The sequence below is a fragment of the Sorex fumeus genome, unplaced genomic scaffold (genome assembly GCF_029834395.1).
Source record: "Sorex fumeus unplaced genomic scaffold, SorFum_2.1 ptg000006l, whole genome shotgun sequence".
Taxonomy (NCBI): Eukaryota; Metazoa; Chordata; class Mammalia; order Eulipotyphla; family Soricidae; genus Sorex; species Sorex fumeus.
In genome coordinates this window covers 102,207-122,401 of record NW_026606063.1, presented here as the reverse complement: position 1 = coordinate 122,401, position 20,195 = coordinate 102,207, and the positions used below count along the sequence as shown (strand labels likewise).

The window sequence follows — 20,195 nt, the reverse complement described above, 5'->3', positions numbered from 1 at the left end:
GAATGTGCATTGGTGGAGGGATGGGTGTTTGACCATTGTGTGATTGTAACCAAAACATCAAAGCTTATAACAAAAAAAGAGCCCCCGTCACCGACAGAGCCCCTTATCACAGACAGAGCCCCCCAAGCCCAAACCCTGAATGGACCACGTGTAGCTGCTCAGTACCAGGCACAGATCTGGGCCCCAAAGGACAGTCCTGAGACCTCCCGCCTGCAGTGTCCCACTGTCCACTAGAGGGCACCTCACCTTCCCTACCCAGCTCTGGATCCATTGATGTGGTTAGTTTCTAGGAAAATCAGACCAGACTTCACTTACCATGTCAATGTCTGGTAAACTGAGAAAATCAGTGTGCTTCTCCCATGTCAGCATGCGCCAGGTCTGGCGTGATGCTGTGTCCTTCCTGCAGTACAAGGTGGGCAGATGGTCGCCAACACAGAGTCCTCTTTGTTCAAGGTCAGGAGGGGGCACAGAGGCATGTGGGAAGCATGCTGAGCCTTGTGTGCATGTATAAAACACACACACATATGTATATCTATATGTAAAAATATATTTCCTTCTAAGATTGGTTAATGGGCTGGAGCAATAGCACAGTGAGTAGGGCATTTGCCTTGCAGGTGGCTGACCCAGGTTTGATTTCTCTGTCCCTCTCCGAGCCCGGCAAGCTACTGAGAGTATCCCGCCCCCACAGCAGAGCCGGGCAAGCTCCCTGTGGTGTATTCGATATGCCAAAAACAGTAACAAGTCTCACGATGGAGACTTACTGGTTCCCACTCAAGCAAATTGATGAACAGCCGGAGGACAGTGCCACAATGCTAAGATCGGCTGCCTTCTACTTTGAACCCCATCAAATGTGGTGCGCTACTCTCCGAGTATGAGTGGAGTGAGGCATGAGATGTCCAGGAACAGGTTCACTGAGGCTCGGCCTGAGGTGTGGAGAAGGGCCCTGAGCAAGTCAGCAGTTGAGTTCTGGAGGTTTCCAGCTCCCCTGGGGCAGGGAGGGGCCTCACCCACCAACCCGGCTACTGGGCGCCCTGAACGCAACAGCCTGGAGCGAGGTCCAGGGGCATGGCTATGGCGAGTGGGCCTGTGCTCTCTTCCAGGAGAGCAGCACAGGACCACCGCCCTGAGATCATCTGGCGCCAGCCAGGGGTGGCTGGTGGGCGCGACCGCCAAGGTGCGGGAAACAGGGGCCAGGCGGGAGGTCACCCATCCCCGGGTCCATGCACCTGGAGTCTTCAGTCCCGAGTCCTGCAGAGCAGGGCAGCGCTGATGGAACGAGGCTTGCTCGGAAAGGAGAGGAACTAGAGAGGGGGACCGTGTTCAGGGAAGAGCGCGGGCTCCCCCGGAGCGTGGTCAAGGGGGACGCGGCCCGGATGGGGACCGATTTCTGCCTCGCTCCGTTTGGGGGCCACGCCGGGGGACACTCGCTGCCCCTCCTGCCCGCGCCCGGGGAACCCGCGGGCGCCAGGGACCGGGCCCGGCCTGGCCGCGCGCAAGGCCGCTCTGCTGTGCTGCAGCTTCGGCCCGGAGCCCGGGAGGCCCCTCGGAAGCGCCCCGGGGCGGGGGTCGCGGGCGTCCGGGCGCCCACTCGGGTCACCCTCGCGCGCCCCGCGGAGCAGAGCGGGGGGCGCCCGACGCTGCCGGGGGGCCAGACGCCTCGTCGCCAAGGGGCCCGACCCCACCCTGGCCTCGGTGGGCGGCCTGTCGCAGGCCGGGGGGTTGGGGGGTGGTCCCGCGACGCCCCCTCCTCTTGTGGGGACCCTCCCCGCGGCGCCCCGCCCCCCAGCGCCACGCCCCCCACCCCGGCCCGGCCCGGCCCCCTTGGGCGCACGCGGCTCCGCGCGCCGCCGCCGCCAGGGGCAGCAGCGAGGCCGGAAGTGGCGCCTCGCCGGAAGTCGGTCGCGCGCCGCCGTAAAGCGCCGCGGCTTTGCGACCCGGGCTCGGCGCGCGGCGCTCACGTGGGCGCGGCTGGACGCGCGCCCGGGACCCCCGCCCGGGACCCCCGCCCTGCGACCCCCGCCATGGGCAAGCGCCGCGGCCAGAGCCGGAGCCGGCTGCTCGGCTCGCTCAGCAAGAAGCAGAAGAAGCACCTGCGCGACTTCGGCGAGGAGCACCCGTGCCGCGACAGGTGGGCGCGGCCGGGGCCGGGGCCGGGGCCGGGGCCGGGGCCGGGGCCGGGGCCGGGGTCGGGGCCGGGCCGAGGTCGGGGCCGGCCGGGGGCGGCGCTGGCCGCCGGACTCCGCCACCGGCCCGCGGGTCCCGGGCTCGGGTCCGGAGTCGAAGCCGAGAAGTTCCCGGAGAGGCGAGGACGCCGTTCCCCCGGCGAGGAGCCCCCTCCCCAGAGAGACCCCCGGGCCCCGGACCCCCGCCCGCCCTGACTTGGCGCCGCCGCCCCGGGTGTGGTCGAGGCCCAGGCTGCAGCCAGCCCTGGTCGGACGGAGCAGAGCCGGCCCCGCTCGCTCTGGGTCTTCCTGCACCCTCGAGGGCGGGCGCCCCCCACCCCCACCCCCACCCCCGGGAAGGGCTGAGCGGGGCCCACGTCCTGCGTGCTGGAGGCCTCTCGGAGTTGGGGTCCGCTTCGACCTGCACGCAGCCCCTAAGTCTCCGACCCCACGAAGGGCTTGGGATCGGTACATCCTGGCATCGTAAGGAGAGCGCTTTTGGGGGGGCGTCACCCCCAAGCCTCACCCCCAAGCCCCTGTTAGCCCTAAGCGCCATCTCCCCGGCCCGGACCCTGGTCCTGTTTCTTGCGACGGAGCCGGTTCTGGTGGCCCAGGGCTTTCTCATGCGCGCGTCCCTGCCACGGGCCAGGTTCACTCCAGCCTCTCGGACACACCCCCAGCAAGAGGGGCTGAACTGCCTCTTTCTTTCCAGGGTTCCCAGGAAGGAAGTCAAGCCGCAGGCCTGTGAGCTGGTAACACTCAGCCCCGCTGGGCTCAGACAGCTGCTCCTGGGACGGTGCCCGGTGCCAGGCGGCGGCTTGCCTTTCAGCAGGGCGGCCAGCTCAGCCCAGGCCCGGCGCAGACAGCCCTGCGAGAACTGACCAGAAGCGAGTTTGGTGCTGGGGCTGGGTGGGGGGTAGGGGCCTCTCAGGCATCTTGGGCGGCTGCCCTGTCTGCTCCCTGTGAGGTCTCAGGTCCGTTCCATGCCCATAAGCTGTGTGGCGCTCCCAGGGCTTTGGGCGGCCCTGGGACTCGGGGTCACGCTTTCTTGGAAGTTGCGCTTAGACTCAGGTTTGGCACGAGGCTTGGTTGCAGCAGTGCACAGGAGCCAGTGGGCCACCAGTGCGGCCTCCCGCCTTCAGCCCTGGTTTCCCTGTAGGCCGAGAGCTCAGATTCACCCAGTTCTGACAGCGAAGAGGAGAACGAGCCACAGCCCGTCTCTGGGTACCACCGGTTGCTGGCCACCTTGAAGAGTGTTCCCGAGGACTCGGAGGAGGGTGAAGACTCCTCCACCGGCGAGTCTGCCGTGAGCGACAGGGATGATGGCAGTGAAGACAGCGCAGAGGAAGAGGTGGCAGGCGGGGCTGCACAGCAGGAGGGTGAGTGCGGGTCCTGCGAGCCCCTGTTTGCCCCAAGAGGTTGCTGTAGCCCCTTAGTTGGGGCTGGAGAGCAGCGGGGAGCCCCCAGTTCTATGCACGTGATGGGTCTTGCAAGCACGTGCACGTGTCTTACTCTGCCGGGGTGCCAAAATTCCTGGTCTGGGTGCTGGGCTCACCCTCTCCTCTCTGGAAGTGCCCATCGTTGGTGCCAGGCAGGAGTGTGCTCTGTGTGGAGTCCTGGCAATGGCTCCTTGCGGTGCTCCAGCTAGCCCCCTCCCCCCCCCCCCCCCCCCCGGAAACTGCTTCCTGTTGGGTCTCCCTGGCTTTTCCTATTTTCTGGATGTTCTGTGTTTGAAGTGTGTCCTTAGAACAGTCCTCTGTAAAGCTTTCAGGACAGGCCGTGTCCGCAACTCGTGAGAGCGATGCCTCATGCTTTCTCCAACAGCGGACTTGGCTGTGGGTTCCGTGTGGCCGTGGGCCCAGCTGGGGTTTCTTCCTTTGTCTTGGGGCCACACCCACGGTGATGGAGACTGGGCACCTCTGGACCGACTCCCCGGGCTTCCACTTCTCTTGGGTCGTGGGCAGTGGGCATGGGTCCCCTCAGGCCCCACTGCCCTCACCAGTGCTTCTTGTCATTGCAGCCACATCCAGGCCTGCTAGCCTCACGGGCCGCATGGGGGATGGGGCCCCAGGTTCCCCACAGCAGGAGTCCCCGAGGGAATTTGCCGATACCAAGCACGAGTCCCTCTTCAGCCTGGAAACGAACTTTCTAGAAGATGAGAACGTGGGCAGCAGCGCCCTGGAGGGCTCCCAAGGTCAGGGCACCTCTGGAGTGACCACGGTGGGCAGCAGCCCTTGGGGCTGCACCTGCGGGTACTGACCTGGGAAGGAGGGGCCGGGCCTTTTACCTCCCTACTCCCTGCACCGCAGTCTGTGGGTGGGCGGCAGCCGGGTGCTGTGGCTTCTGAGGTCGGGAGCACGGGCTGCCTTGGGCATTCAGAGGTGGGCGGGTGGGACCGGGAAGGCATGGGGCCTGGTGCCCATGGGCAGAGCTGACCAGGGGGCCCTGCGTAGACCCTTTCCTTCAGCACGTGAGCCGAACACTGAGAGAGAAGGATGTCCAGGCTGCTGCCTCCGCCCCCCCGAGCAGCTGGTCTCTGCAGGTTAGCATGGCAGGGTCCTTCCGGAGCCCTGGGGTTTAGGCTGCTGCCCGTGCTCTAGCTTGTGCCTGGTGCCCTCTGTTGGGGCTGCCCTGGAAACCCAGGCAGGACACGTGGCCTCCTGTGGTTCTCACTGGGCCTCTGTCTCCCCACTGATGCTGCCCGGACTCGGGCTGTGGGGCTCAGGTGCGGCTGCGGCTCTGAGTAAGCCCTGCCGTCTCCAGGGCTGAGGGGTTCAGCCAGGACAGTGCGGGGTTTCCTCGCCCTTCGTAGCCCTTCAGGAGGGGCATGGGCCAGGGCCTAGGGCATGGCTCCCGCTGGGGGCGGGGGTGTCAGACCTTGGTTCCTGATCTGCACGCAGGGTCCCCGTGTGCTGCTTTGCTTGCTAGTTTCTGCTGTGTGGGGACGGGGCAGGCTTGGCCTCTGTTGCTGCGCCTGACCACTGATCCTGCTAGTCATGGGCTCCTGGAACCTTCTGGAAAACGGGGTCGGACCCGGGGGGGGGGTGCGGTGTTTGTCCCAGCCAGGCCACTTCTGTGGGGCCTGTGACTAGAGACTTCATAGAACAAACCTTTCCCTTGTGGAGTGTGGCTCTGGTGCCTCCCGCCTCCTCCCTCGCCCCGTGCCCCCTTGCCTGGGGGTGTCGCCCTGACGATCCCCGTCTGTCTCCTAGTGGCCGGTGCTGGGCCAGCTCGTGCTCTCCTCCAGGTTCCAGCAGCCGGAGGCCCTCAGGCCCCCACGGGATGTGGCCCTGCAGTCACTGCATCTGCACAAGCCCCTCGAGTCCACCTGGCCTCGGACCAATGGCGTGGCCCCCGGCCCCTTCACGCCCCTCCAGAGGGAGCTGTTCTGGGTGATGAACTCGTACCGAGACCTCTTCTTCCCCGAGCGCTCGGCGCTGGGCTGTGGCGAGGAGGTGAGGCGCGTGTACTGCTTGCACGCGCTCAACCACGTGCTCAAGGCCAACGCCCGTGTCCTGGCCAACAACGGGCTTCGCCGGGTGCACGGACCACAGGCCCGCACCGACGACGACGCCCTCCGGGACCAGGGGCTCACTCGGCCCAAGGTGAGGGGCCACAGGGCCCAGCAGGAACCTGTACCCACCAACTCCACGGCCGCCTGCCTGCTTCCGGCAGGGTCCCCGCCCCGCTCCCCCCCCACGACGTCCCTCCCCTCCAGGCCTGGGGTCTGAGAGCCTCTTGGATACGTGGCTTTCGTGTGCTGAGCAGTCTGTGCTGGTCTTGGCAGCCGAGGCTCTCTGGGCAGTGCCAGGGCACAGTGAACAGTGACGGCCCCACTGAGTCACTCGGAGACACTTGGGCCTTGTTTCCGAGAGCAGCTGCTGGGGCCCCGATGCCTTCTGGAAGGGCCTGCCGTGCGGTGGGGGTGTGGAAGTGGGCTGCAGGAGGGGGGTGTGGGCCAGGGTCAGTGCATCAGGCCGCTGCACGTGCTCTGGCTGGCCCACAGGTGCTGATGGTGCTGCCCTTCCGGGAGTCGGCCCTGCGCGTGGTGCACCTGCTCATCAGCCTCCTGGAGGGCGACAGCGGGAAGAAGATGGTCGTGAGCAACAAGAAGCGGTTCCAGAGCGAGTACGGTTCTGAGCCCGGGGAGCGGCCGCCCACCCTGAAGAGGCCCGAGGATTACGAAGCGGTGTTCGCGGGCAACATTGACGACCACTTCCGGATCGGTGATGCCGGGTGCTGGTGGGGGGCCCCCGGACAGGCTGAGGAGGGCGGGGGCTGACCGTGTGCCTGCCTGCAGGTGTGGCCGTGCTCCAGCGCAGCCTCCGCCTCTATGCCCCCTTCTACTCCTCCGACATCCTCCTGGCGTCCCCCCTGGGCCTGCGCACCATCCTGGGGGCCGAGGGAGACAAGCAACGGGACTTCGACTTCCTGTCGTCCATCGAGCTGCTTGTTATTGACCAGGCTGACGTCTTCCTGATGCAGAACTGGGAGCACGTGCTGGTGAGCCCCAGGAGACCCCGGGGGCAGGGCTCCGGGGCACCCTCCCCCAGATAAGGCGGAGCTAGTGGAACCTCCCAGGAAGCGCTACCTCTTTCCAGCTCCCCTAGGGCCTTGGCCTCGGCTCTGTCTGACCCACCCCAGGAAGTCTGCCCCGTGCCTGCCTCTGTCTGTGGGGCAGAGGCCCAGGTGCTCCTGCCCGTCACCCGGCCCAGCTCACGGGTCTGGGACAAGGAAGGGCAGCTCGAGGTGCGTGCAGCCAGGGCAGTGCGTGCAGCCAGGGCAGTGCCCGCCATCAGAGGCGCACGCCAGGGGCTGCTGGGGTCGAGTCCCCGCTGGCTCCAGCTCCCGCTGAAGAGCAGGCAGGAGCTGCCCTGGAGCCTGGCGGCTGCTTCCTGTCTGGCACAGTGCCCAGCCCCCCAGGCCCCAGCCCCGGACAGCCACTGAGTCTTGTCTTGGGGGTGTCCAGGTGGCCTGCACCCACCTCTCCGCCTGGTCTCGTGCTCCTCGTGGGGAGGCGCGTGTGTGCGTGATTGCGGTGTGGCTGTGCATGTGTGTGGCAGCCTGTGGCTGCGTGTGGGTGACCCGTGTGCCCATCTGCTGCTGCCCCTCCCCAGCACCTCATGGAGCACATGAACCGGCTGCCCCTCGAGGCCCACGGCGTGGACTTCTCACGGGTGCGCATGTGGAGCCTCAACGGCTGGACCCGCTACTTCCGCCAGACTCTGCTGTTCGGGGCGCTGCCGGACCCGCAGATCAGTGCAGTGTTCAGCAGGTTCTGCCTCAATGCAGAGGGCCAGGTGGGCGCCCCGGCCCTGACTCCCTGCTCCCCGCAGGGCAGGTGGGTGTCCTAGCTTGTCTGCTCATCCCTACCCGGTTCCACCCCCGCCCCCAGGTGGCTGTGAGGAACGTCCCAGTGACCGGTGCCATCAGCCAGGTGCTGCTGCAGCTCCCACACGTCTTCCAGAGGATGGAGGCCACGGACGTGGAGTCCATGGCCGATGCCAGGTGATGGGGGGGCGGGGCAGGGCAGGGCAGGGCAGGGGAAAGGGCTGCAGGGCCGAGAGGAGGGCCCGGGGGCAGGAGGACACAGGTCCTGGCAGGTGGTGAGGGAGGGAAAGTGACCCTGGGCTTCCCCGCCAGGTTCCGCTTCTTTGTGGACAAGGTCCTGCCTCAGTACCAGGATGCGGTCATGTCCCACACCCTCATCTATGTCCCGTCCTACTTTGACTTTGTGCGGCTCCGGAACCATTTCAAGCGGGAGGAGCTGAGTGCCACGCACATCTGCGAGTACACCCGCAGGCCGGCCGTGTCCCGCGCCCGTCACTTCTTTCTCCGCGGGGAACGGCAGTTTCTGCTTCTCACCGAGCGCTTCCATTTCTACAAGAGGTCAGCACTGACTGCCACACACCCCCGGGGTTCCCAGCTGGAGCTTCTGGACTGAGCTGGTTCCCCTCTGGGGGGACACCTGATTTTCTCCCTGACCTGGGCTGAGCACAGTGTCCGGCCCTCAGCGAATGGCCCCCTTGGTCTGCAGAAAGTTGACACAGCCTCTTCCCCCAGGTACACCATCAAGGGCGTGAGGAACCTGATCTTCTACCAGCTGCCTACCTACGGGCACTTCTACAGTGAGCTGTGCACCATGCTGGGGGCCACGGGCATGGGGGAGCAGGCCTGGACATGCACTGCCCTCTACTCCCGCTACGATGCCCAGCGCCTGGCAGCCGTGGTGGGTGCAGAGCGGGCGGCCCAGATGCTGCAGTCCACGAAGAGTGTCCACCTCTTCGTCACTGGCGAGCGGTGAGGCCACTGGAGCCTGACCCGGGCCCACGAGGGGTGACGGCACAGCGAAGCCTCCTCAGGGACCTCCCCGGCTTCTGGGGTCCAGCTTCCTCCCCTGCGGCGGCTGCTGTTTGGCACTTTCTCATCCCTGCCGTCATGTGCTCTCCGCTGCTCAGAGCTGCTTTAGACGCGTCTCCCCGCAGATCCAGGGTGCCAGTACCAGAGCTGTGCCTGGCACGTGGGAAATGATGCTGATTAAACCTTAGGCAGGGTATTCTCCGTGAGTGTGTTAGGGGGACGGACACCTGCTCGTGAGCTCTGGCCGTGGCGCCCTTCTCTGGAGCACATGGGTCACATGGGCTCAGGGTTGACCTGTGACCCACAGTTTGTCCCCTTGCTGGTATGTGGCCCATGCCCCTCCCATGTCACCCACTGTCCGCTCCGTGGTGAGCGTGACCGTTGGTCACCCCCTCCGTGCTGAATGGTCCATGGTGGTGGAGTCTCTAGTGCCCATCTCCATGACGGACACCCAGGCCCAAGTGTCTGCTAGCTTGACCCCCTGGGCTGCAGGGTTGCCCCTCACCCCTCTCAGCTCCCCTGAGACCACAGGGTGCCTCCCCACACATACGTACGCATGGGCTTTCCTTGCCCATTCCTTATTATTGTGTCATTCACAGGGCCACAAAAATAGAACTACTGTTGAGGGGCTACAGCCAGCTGCGCTCAGGGTGACCCTGGGAAATGGGACTGGTTGCCTGGGGGCCAAGTGTCTTTCCTGGTTGGGCCCACTGCAGATTCAAGGCAAGCCTGGGCAAGGCCAATGGGACCCTCACAGGAGCCTCATAGGAGACCCACAGGAGATCCACAGGAGCCTAAGGGACCCACAGGACCCCAGCGTGGCGTTTTCCTGTCCGTGGTCCTGTTCCAGAGGAGCCCCCTGGGGTGGTGGTGGAAGTGGGCCTGAGCCCCAGAGGTGGTCCCCCATCATTACAGACTGGGCCCAGCCACACCCAGAGACCGATATTGTGGGGGATGTGTGGAATGGCCCTTGCTTTGCTGTCTTCACACTGCCCCTGAATGGCCCTCCCGAGTCCTCTGTGCACTCCCTATGTCCCCCACTTGGTCCCCCGTGTCTTCTGCCACCTTTGCTCCTTCCCCGGCACCCATGTGCTGTACCTAGGCCAAGCCTCTCTGCCAGCTTGGCGCACGGGTGGATTGGACGAGTCTATAAATAACGAGAAGGATGTACTAAGTGCCCATTTGCCTTTAATTTGAGTTACATAAGAAAACATTAGCTTTAGGTGAGAAGGAGTCATTTGAAGTTATTCGGACCTTCAAACTGCGAGTGTGCCAGTTAAGTGGTGAGACCCCTCCTGGCCCGGAGTACAGGGGGAAAGCAATACTCGGGTCTCACAGACTTGTTTTCTAAAAAATCAATGGAATGTTCCTAAATAACAATACAATTGTCTACTTGCAGTTTAGAAACTATTCAATTAGTTTTTAATAAAAGGAGTTTTATACAAAGAATAAAACAGTCTTTACTGAGCCACATGGCAGAGAAACACGTGGGCAGGTGTAGGATGACAATGGGTTTGTCCTCTCAGTCTTGCCACGGGGGACTTAGTTTACCTTAACGCAATGTCCTTTCTGTAAGGACACAGGAAGACAGTTAATATTATGCTTTGTAACTTGGGAGTTGATTGACTCCAATAATATTTACTCCTGGGCATTTGCTCTCTCGACTCAGTTGCCCTTAGTTCCTAGCACCCCAAAAGCACGGTCCCGACGAGGAATTGAATGGACCCAGGACAAGCTGTGAGCTACTCTGGCATCGAAATGGGTCAGGCCAAAGCACCACAATACTCGACTATAAGTTGAGAGCATGATCATAGGTAAATGCAGTCATGATCCAAAGGTAATGATGAGAATAGGACCCTGCTGGGGTTAGAAAAACTAACCTGGCCTGAGGACTGTGGTAAGACCTCCTCAGGAAGAACCAAACTTTAAGTTCATATATCTCTTAACTGTGCTCATATTGATGGCCTCCCTGGACCAGCCCACACAGACAGTGGTGATGCACCGCACCGAGCCCACTGCCCAGCAGAACCTGGCTCTGCAGCTGGCTGAGAAGCTGGGCATCCTGGTGGAGAATAACGAGCGGGTGTTTGACCACAAGCAGGGGACCTACGGTGGCTACTTCCGCGATCAGAAAGATGGCTACCGCAAAAATGAGGGCTACATGCGCCGGGGTGGCTATCGCCAGCAGCAGTCTCAGGCGGCCTACTGATTGCGCCACTTGTCTCCACGGCCAGCCACTCCGCCTTTTAAGTTCTAAACCACACCCCAGTCATTTTTAAGTTCTATTAGATTTAGTACAACTACCTAAGTGGATTACTAGCTGAGAAGAAAGCAACACACCCTGAAAGGGATCCTGCCCTTAAGTGGATCCAGAGTAATCTCTTTAGATGAGATTTTATCCTTGAGTTCATCTCCTGGAGGAGTGGTCTTAACTTCTCCTTGTTGATTTGCTAATGTTCAACCCACCTTTGTGTCATCATCCTATGTGATTGCTATATAAACTAAGACTGTAAGAGCAGCCAGAAGCAGATTCAGAATCCAGGGGCCAGAGTCAGAATCCAGAGCCAAGGGCCCCAGAGAGAGAAGCAGAAGAGCTCCAGAGAGAGAGAGAGAGAGATTGGAAGAGACCAGAGGAGAGACTACAGAGACGGAGTCGGAAATAGAAGAGAGCACAGCGGCACGCACAGAAGCAAAGCACAAAGGAGGAGCCATATTGGTCGGGTCCCTACACAGCGACTCGAGAGCCCACCAACACATCATCTTCGCATCCCTCCCCCGCGCGCGTGTAAGCTATAGTTTTTACAGGCAGGCATCTTCGTCCCAGCAGGTGGGTTTGCTTTTAAGATCTGCATCAGATCAAATGCTCCCTTCATCCCCCTTTCCCCAGGCACAGGTAAACTGATAGCAACTACACCCAGAAATTTCATTATTGGAGCAGTCAGGATGAGTATTTCGCGTGAGCTCCATCTAATGGTTTACTCTGCTTTAACCGCATCTGCTGCTCCAAGAGTCTTTAGCACCTTGAAACAGCACTTTCATGGGTAGTGGTTCTTTTCCAGCCCCAAACAGGGAGGTAGTGCAGGGATTAAACTGCCTCCCTTGCACACTGTGTTTTCAAGAGGGTGGGGGGGGGGGGAGGGGGCTCTGTCTCTCCCGCCGCCCACGTTCAGTAGTCTCAAGTCGCTTTCCCCACCCTGGGGGAGGTCAGTGGCGATGGGCAGGTGAAGGAACGAACGAGGGCCAGGCTGGTCAGTATCAATTGCAGTTTATTCCAGTCTTCACTCTCACCTCTGACTCTACCCTCTGGAGCTCCCGAGCCCGAGCCTCAGCCTGAGCCTCAGTCTCTGCTCTCTTGAACCCCAAGCCCGAGCCCGAGCTTGAGCTGAGTCTGAGCCCCAGCCTCCTCCTCAGCCTGAGCCTTCTCGCTCTCTCGAGCCCAAGCCCCCTCCAAGCTTACAGTCTTGGTTTATGTACCAGTCACATAGGGTGGTGACACAAAGGTGGGTTGAACATTAACAAATCAGCAAAGAGTGGTAAAACCACTCCTGAGGAGATTAACTCAAGGACAAAATCTCTTCTAAAGAGATTGTTCCAGATTACTAGATCTGCTTAAGGGTGGGATCCCAATAAGGGTGTGTTCTTTCCTCAGATAGTAATCTACTTAAATAGTTGTAAGTCACAATCACAAATCACAAATCATCTTGTTATTGGTCGATTGCCTTGAGCAGGCCCCAGTAATGTCTCCTTCATCCTAGCCCTGAGATTATATTCAAGGCTCTTTAGGAGAATGAGACCCATCATTGTTACTGGTATTTGGCATATTGTGTACGCCAAGGGGAGTTTGCCAGACTCTGCCCTGTGGGCAGGCTACATTTGGTAACCTGCCAGTTTGTCCAAAGTAGGAATGAGATAATAAGATGTCATAATAAGATGTCATTCGCGCATTCGCGGCCGCGCGGTTCCGGGATCTGGTTTTTATAGTCTCTGAGTCTTGGCCGCTAATGGGATTACACGGTGCCAGGGGGCCAGTTGGTGGGTGTGACCCCCGCCTACTGGAATTTGGAGGATCTGGGTGGAGGATGCTCGGCCCAAATCCGAGTAGGCTTGGGGATCTCGGCCCGGAACCTGCGTGACTTTGTCCCTCTGCCAGTACCTTCATGTGTGCGGAGAGTGGTCTCAGCATGGTGGTGGCTGGTCCTGGAGGTCTTTGGCTGCCGGAGCCCTGGTCGGGGTGGGGAGGAAAGCTCAACTTGGAGGTAAGTCTACTTCCAATATTTCTAGCAATGTCATTCTGTATGAGCACAGTAAAGAGATAAATTTACAGTTTGGTTCTTCTTGAGGGCATCTCACTATATATTCCTCAGGCCAGATTAGTCTTCCTAGCACCAGCAGGGTCCTAGTCTCGTCGTTACTTACTTTTGGATCATGACAGCATTTGTCCATGATCATGCCCTCAACTTATAGTTGAGTATTGTGGCGCTTTGGCCTGGCCCATTTCGATGCCAGGGTAGCTCATAGCTTGCCCTGGGTCCATTCAGTGCCTCGTCGCGACCCTGCTTTGGGAGTGCCAGGAACTAAGGGCAACTGAGTCAAGAAAGCAGATGCCCAGGAGTAAATATTATTCGGAGTCAGTCAACTCCCAAGTTACAAAGCATAACATTAACTGTCTTCCTGTGTTCATACAGAAAGGACATTGCTTTAAGTTAAACTATGCAAAGGACATAACTTACAATACAAGTTCAGTGTCCAAGAAGGATCTGATCTTACAAGCTAACGGAATCTGATTAGGGAGAAAAGGTGATTAACTGGCTGGGGAGGAGAGCACAGAGAAGAGTTTACAGATAAACAGAGGAATGGGAGTAACTCGGGAGCACTGTAATGGTTTAACCCGATAAACCTAAGCTCCCTGTGGCAAAGGAGAAAGGACAAACCAATGTTATCTACACACACAGCTGACACCAGTTCGATCTCCAGCACTGCACAGAGTCCCCTAGGCACAGCCAGGATTGATTCCTGAGCATCACCAGGTGTGGCCTCAAAACTAAACCAAAGAAATGAACTCAGATTTTTTTTTGTTTTATACCAGGAGCTGTAAAACCCAGCTCCCAGAAGCGCACAGCCGCATTCGTGGTCACGCGACATCTTATCATCTCATTCCTACTTTGGACAAACTGGCAGGCTACCGAATGTAACCTGCCCACAGGGCAGAGTCTGGCAAACTCCCCGTGGCATACCCAATATGCCAAATACCAGTAACAATGAAGGGTCTCATTCTCCTAACTCTGAAAGAGCCTTGAATGTGGCACTTTTAAAAAAAATCTCAGGGCTAGGATGAAGGAGACGTTACTGGGGCCTGCTCGAGGGAATAGACCAGGAGCTGCATTCCTGTTATATAGATTTCACTTGGTTTTATTTTTCGCAGTGTGGGGATGGTAAAAAGGCAGCCCACAGGCAAGATGGCGCTGTCCCAGCACCAGAGCTGAGGCCAGCATATGAGTCGGGGCCTGAGGTGCTGCCCTGTCACACGGCAGGTGGCGCAGCAAGGAGGGCCATCAGCCCATCTCTACAGTCCGTCAGAGGCCCGAGAAACCCCACTGGCTTCTGAGTTGGAACTGTCCATAGCAGGAAGAGTCTGCGTGGAAGATCAGCCTTGAGGCTGCGGACTCAGTTGTGCACGAATCTGGTGCTGGTTTGATCCCCGGAACCACGTGGTCCTGAGCACATGGCTGGGTGCAACCCTGGTGTCCCTGGCACTGCAAGGTCTGTGCCGCGCTGCATTGAACCACAGACCCATCTGGCTGAGAAGAAAGGGGCCCCAGGTTCCTGAGCTGCTTAGGCCCCCATCGCCCCAAACTGGTCTTTTGTGGTGCTGGGAGTGATCCACAGGCAGACTCTGTGACCAACACCTGTCTTTCCAAGCCTGAATTGGCTTTCCTGTGGCTGACTGGAAGGCGCCTTTTGAGGGTGCTGATTCCCAGGTCCCCCTTCAAATGCCTGGAAGTGCCTGAGTAGCTCAGCGCAACAGGGGTCACAGGCCTCCTGGTGAAAAGAATGGCAGAGAAGGTCCGTTCCAAGCTCCTACCAGCAAACCAACAGGTAAGAAGACACCTCAGGACACCAGATGAGGCTTCTGAGACAGCGTCCGGGGCTGGACCTGGGGCTGGGGGCAGAGTACAAGGCTCTGGCTACCTTTGTGTGTGGCCCCTCCAAATCTGAAGTCTCCGTGTGCTATTCCATGTTGGGCCTGCTTGTCTGCAGACAGCAGGGCTCGGCTGTGGGTGAGGGGTTAGCAGGCTGTTGCTCCCCAGATCCCTGGGAGAGAGGTTTCTCATTTCTGACGAACAGGGCCTGGGTTCCCTGAGCACTGAGAAAGGAGCCAACCCCGCTCTCCAGAAAGAAAAAACATTTTCCATTTCCCTGTGCTTGTGAACAGGGCACATTAAGGAGGAAATGGGGCGGAACTGAGCCCTTCCGAGGAGCCTCTTGCCTGTGTCTTAGGTTGAAATGTCTACTACTTTCTTTTTCCTTACCTGTTTTCCCTACCATTCTCTGTAAGGATCACATTTTCAGTGCGGGGGCAGCTGGGTGATTTTAGGGATGCGTGCAGGCTGTGGGTGGGGTGTGGTCTCTCTGGGGCCAGCAGGGCCAGTGACGCTGAGGACCTGGAGTGCTGGGGAGGGAGCTCGAGCCACAAACACCCACATCTTCCTGCCTGAACCTTAGTGTTTGCCAGTTCAGAGGAGTGACCAGTAGTGGGCCTGGTGAGGCAGAGGGGGGAGGACACTAGCGAGCAGTGTGGCCGTGTGCCCAAAGAGGCCCAGAGTAGCTGGAGCCGGTGGGCCCAGCCCAGTGCCATGGCGCCCTCTCCCATTCCCACTTTCCTTCCTGGTGGCACTGGTGCAAGTGGGTTCTCTCTCCTTCCTTCTCAGGAAAAGGGCCTGAGAATAAAAGGGGCCTTATGAGCGCGTAAGAAGAAGAGCCCCGTGTGACTGTTCCTGTGGCACTGTGGCCCATGGAAGAAAGGCAGGCCAGAGGGACCGTGGGGCCCCGCACAGGCTCTGCCTGTGAGCTCCATCCCTGCCACGCACGTTCCCCAACCACCACCGCAGGTGTGACCAAGAAACCGGCAAGCAAACAGGGAGTCTGGAGCGCACCGTGGGGATCTGCGATTCCCAGGAGTGCCAAGGACCACATCCTGCCCTGCTTGGCAGAAGCACCGCGACTCCCTGCTCCCCGGCGCCCCTGGTGACCAGGTCCTGGGTGACCAGAGGGCCGCCCTGGTTGGAGGCCCGGGAGAAAGGAAGGGTTCGGGGTCGCAGCTCCCCTGCAGACCCCGAGGCCCGCCGCAGCCACGCTCTCAAGCCCCCGTGCCAAAGCGCCCGCGAGTCCCACTCCCAGGTGGCCCCAAAGAGCGTCTGTCGCGTCCGTGTAGGTGGGAGTCGAGCCGAGGCGCCAGGGAAGCCCACCAGGGCGCGAGGAGGGAGAGGCGGGCGTGCGCGCGCGCGCGCGCGGGCAGCGCGGTGTCCTCAGGGGACCCCCGCCCGCGCCCTCGCCCGCGGCCTGGCTCCGGCGCGCCCCCCGCACCGCCGGGCGCGGCGAGGCGCTCCCGGGCCGCCCCCGTGGCCGGCGCGGCCCTGTCCATGGTCCTGACGCGGCCCGCGCTGCCGCGCCGCCGGACCCCCGCGCGCCGCCCGAGTTCGAATCCCCGCGGGCGGGCGCGGCGCGGCGGGGGCGCGCGGTCACGTGCGCGCCCGGGAAGGTGCCGCGGCCCCGCGCGCGCTCCCGCCGCCGCCGCCGCCGCGCCCGCCCCGCGCCCGCCCGCGCCCCCGGCCCGCGCCCCCGGCCCGCGCCCCGCGGCCCGCGCGGCCGCGTCCCCGCCGCGGCGCCCCGCTCGGCCCGCGGCCCATGGCGAGCGCATCATGGCGATCGAAGGTAGGTGGCGGCCCGGGCGGTCGGCCCGCGCTGGGCCCCTCGCCGCCGCCGCCGCGCGGCCCCCGGGCGGGCCGGGCCGGGCCGGGTCGGGCGCGCGCCCCCCGCGCTGCGCCCCGCGGGGCTCCGGGCCCGGCCGGCGGGCGCGGCCTCCCTCCGCGACTGGGCCCGGCTCGCGGCCCGGCCCGGCCCTGCCCCGCGAGCGGCGCGCGCCGGCCGCCGCGGGGACGGGCCCCGGGCTCGCTGGCCGGGGTCCCCGGGCGCCCGCGCCCGCGCCCGAGGGTGGCCCCGCGAGGGGGAGACGCCGTCGCCGCCGCCGCCGCCCGTGAGCACGGGGGTAGGCGAGGCCCCCGCCGCGGCCCCTCGCCCTGCCGGGCCGGACTCGCCACCGCCTGGAAAGCACTTTGTCCGGAGAGCCGTGTTGGCCCCTGGCAGCAGCCGGAGGTGCTTAGCGCTAAGTCATCCTGAGCCCGAACTTCGCGTGCGCCTACCTGGGCGGAACTTTCCAGAGCCCCCCTCCCCGGCTTGGCAGCATGCAGCTTCTGAGGCTTCTTGTGGCGGGGTGCCGGGACCTGACCGCAGATACGGGTACCGCTAGGTGCAGGCCGTGTGGGGTCTGCAGCCTTGGACACCTCTCTGGCCCCGGGGGGGGGGCTGTATGAGTTATCGGCCTAGCGAATAGATTTCCAGCTGAAAAAAATCTGGGCTCCAAATCCGCTGCTGAAGTTTTCTGGGTTTTGTTTGTTTGTTTTTAGGGGAGGGGGGCACCCTTCCCGGCAGTCTTCAGGGCTTACTCCTGGCTCTGCACTCAGGGTTCACTCCTGGCTGGGTTGGGGGGACCATATGGGGCGCTTGGGATGGAACCTGGGTCAGCCGTGTGCAAGGCCAGACCTGGCTTGAATTCTGTGCTGGGTGTCTGCAGCGGCATGTGGCTGGCTTGCGTTCTGGGTGAGGAAGGGAGAACACGGGGCTCATAGGCCAGGCTCCCTGGGTTCACCAGGTGGTGTCCGGCAAGGGCCCTCTTTCCAGACTGCAGCTTTGTGCCAGGAGTCCGCCTGCCAGGTCAGAACCCAGGACAACAGCAGGTGCTTTTGTGCTGAGCTCGATGTTGGCCCGTAGCTGTTTCTGAAGCTGCTTCTCTGGATTCTCTCTCCATTCCCAGCGCCCCCACCCCCACCCTATCCGCCCTGTGCCTTGTTTTCATGTCGCTAACGCTGTTGGCACTGCCCCTGGGACTTGCATAAAGGACACTGTTTTCTAAATTCTCTGTGTTCTGTGGATTCTTCTGTGGACTCGTATGTATGTCCACACATAGCACTCTTTCAGTGTTTCCTGGTGTCAAATGGCATTAGACAGAGGAGTTGAAGTCCGTGTTAGCATTTGCCAAAAGCTGTCTGCCGGTCCAGAAGTCAGACCAGCTCAGGACCGAGACAGAGGGGGCTGTCAGCATTGGGGGGCCCAGGAATGCCCTTGCCCAGAGCTGTTCCCAGGGACTTGGTTCTCATGCTGCTAGTGGCCTGCACACAGTCGACGTGAAATCTGAGGTTCATGGCGGCCCAGACTCCAGCAGAGAAGACAGATTTGGGGGAGGCTCCCTAGTGATTTTCTGGTGGGCTACGGGCCCCTCTCAGGGATTTTTCCAGCCAGACTGGATGGTTTCCTGCGAGGGCTGAGGATATGGCACTGCTCAGCTCTGCAGGGAGCAGGAGCTCTGGCTAGGGTGAGCTGTCTCCTCAGTCCAGGGTTTGAGTCTGAGCACAGACACGGTGCCCAGTCACTTCTTCCCACTGGAGCCTCTTTTGAAAGCACTGTTATCTGTGTCTTAAAGACAGCTCTTGAGCAAATCGTGCTGAACAAAATACCTGTGTCTTGTCTGCTGGTTCGATTGGCACGTTTCTCTCTTGGCGGCTGGTGACAGTCGTTTGATTCCAGATGGGTTGACAGGTGGCACGCAGGAAGCCCCTTCTACCCCAGAACCTAGTCCTGCCGACAAGGCTTAGCACGAGCTTCTGGGAACTTCCAGGAGGAGACCTGGCTGACCCAAAGCACCTTGTTTCACCCACTCCCCTCCCACCATGCCTCGGAAATCCTGGCACTGGTAACCGTGTTCAGAATTGAAGCCAGATCCTTCTGATCTGCCAGTTCACTCCATTCCCTTTGGTCTGATGTGGCCCTCGGGCTCTCGCCACCAGGACTCGGTGCTGCCTGACTGCTGCGTGTGAAGCCAGACTCACAGCCCCGCAGTTCCTGGTTTCTGCCCCGTGTCAGATCCAGGGGACTGTGGGTACACACCGAGCTACTCGGGCTTGGTCAGGATGGAAAAGTCACTCCGTCCTCAGGCAAGCAGTGATCTGGCACTGCAGCTACAGCAGCGCTGGGGATGGCTCGCAGACCTCTGGCTGCTGTGGCCAGGGCCATGGGCCGGTGCCGAGGTCTCTCCTCTCATCTCGGGCGACAGCGAGCCGCCTGTCCAGCCACCTTCTGTGTCCACGCTGAGTTCCTTCTCTCAACTTGCACACAAACCCCTCCATCGTCACATGTGTGAGCTGTCCTCCCAGCCCGAGCATGGCTTGGGCCGCTCTCCTGAAGGCAGTGAGCTGTAGCAGGCTGTGTGGAGCCTCCGCAGAGAAAGCCCCCTGCATTCCCGTGACGCGCCTCACCGGAACACTTGCCGTTGGCCCGCTTCCCTCTGCTGCTCATCCCAGTTCTCCTTTCTGGAGCAGCCAATTAAAACCCACTATTAATAAACTGTGGGCTCACCGAGCTTTCCTGGTTTACATTTTCAAATAGTAGCTGGAGAGCTGGTGGTTCTCACCCACGCTCCGAGTCAGTTCGCCATCTGAGTGGCAAGCCAACTCGCGAGACAGCTTCGTGAGCAGCTTGGAGATCCACAAATGAGCCCGCGGGGTTTTCTCTTCACTTTCCTCCTGTTGGTCCCAGGTCCTGCCCAAGCTGGGTCTCAGCCTGACCCGTGAAGTGAGGCTGGGCCTCTCATTCCTCTGAGAAGTCTGTCACCTCCTGGCACGTCTCGTTCTTGCCAGGCTTGACTTTCTTTCCAGGGCCTCTGGTTGTCCTGGTCAGATGCACCTCCGAGAGCTTCACACCCTCAGCTAAGTGGGCCTTCCCTCTCTCGCCTTCCCTGAGAGCCTCAGAAAGCTCGGCTGGATTGACACAGCTGATGGACACTCCTGTGTGTGGACTTGGACCACGTGATCCCTCTGGGTAAAGTTTGATTTTTCAGTTGTAAAGGAAGGATAGGTCAGAGAAATCTGGGTGTGGATTTGTGATTTTATCCTGTTGTTTTTTGTTTGTCTGGGACCACACCCAGCTGTGCTCAGGGCTCTCTCCCGGCCGGGCTCTGGGGACGGTATGTAGTGCTGGGGGTCACACTGGGTCAGCATGCAAGGCCAGTGCCTCACCCACTGATCTCTCTGCCCAGTGTTTGTGCTTTTAACCCGTCACATACTGTAGACTTCCCCACACTCTTGCACAGAGGTGTTTTTTTTTTTTTGTTTGTTTGTTTTTTGCTTTTTGGGTCACAGGGGTTCCTCCTGGCTCTGCACTGAGGAGTTACTCCTGGTGATGCTCAGGGGACCATATGGGATGCTGGGAATCGAACCCGGTTCGGCCACGTGCAAGGTAAACACCCTCCCCGCTGTGCTGTCTCTCACCCCACATCTCTGCCAGAGCCCAGCATGACCCCGCAGAGAGGGGGTTCTGGGATTGGAAAGTCACACCACCCAG

At 61.0% G+C, this 20,195-nt stretch overlaps 2 protein-coding genes across 3 annotated transcripts in view; both read left to right on the top strand.

Annotated features, from left to right (window-relative positions):
- Positions 1-1,997: 1,997 nt before the first annotated feature.
- UTP25 (UTP25 small subunit processome component) lies at positions 1,998-8,496 on the top strand. Its single transcript, XM_056123502.1, has 12 exons — positions 1,998-2,128; positions 2,875-2,914; positions 3,322-3,541; positions 4,183-4,356; positions 4,616-4,704; positions 5,375-5,767; positions 6,169-6,388; positions 6,463-6,665; positions 7,280-7,462; positions 7,558-7,670; positions 7,806-8,051; positions 8,226-8,496. The coding sequence occupies exons 1-12, from the start codon at positions 2,022-2,024 to the stop codon at positions 8,464-8,466; spliced, it is 2,229 nt and encodes a 742-aa protein (XP_055979477.1). The 5' UTR covers positions 1,998-2,021; the 3' UTR covers positions 8,467-8,496.
- A 7,850-nt stretch (positions 8,497-16,346) lies between these two features.
- Positions 16,347-20,195, top strand: part of SYT14 (synaptotagmin 14) — a 44,670-nt gene continuing 40,821 nt past the window's right edge. For both annotated transcript variants that reach the window (XM_056124529.1, XM_056124521.1), the window contains exon 1: positions 16,347-16,454. In XM_056124529.1, the coding sequence (XP_055980504.1) occupies positions 16,442-16,454 (13 nt within the window). In that variant the 5' untranslated portion in view covers positions 16,347-16,441. The remainder of the gene's footprint in view (positions 16,455-20,195) is intronic.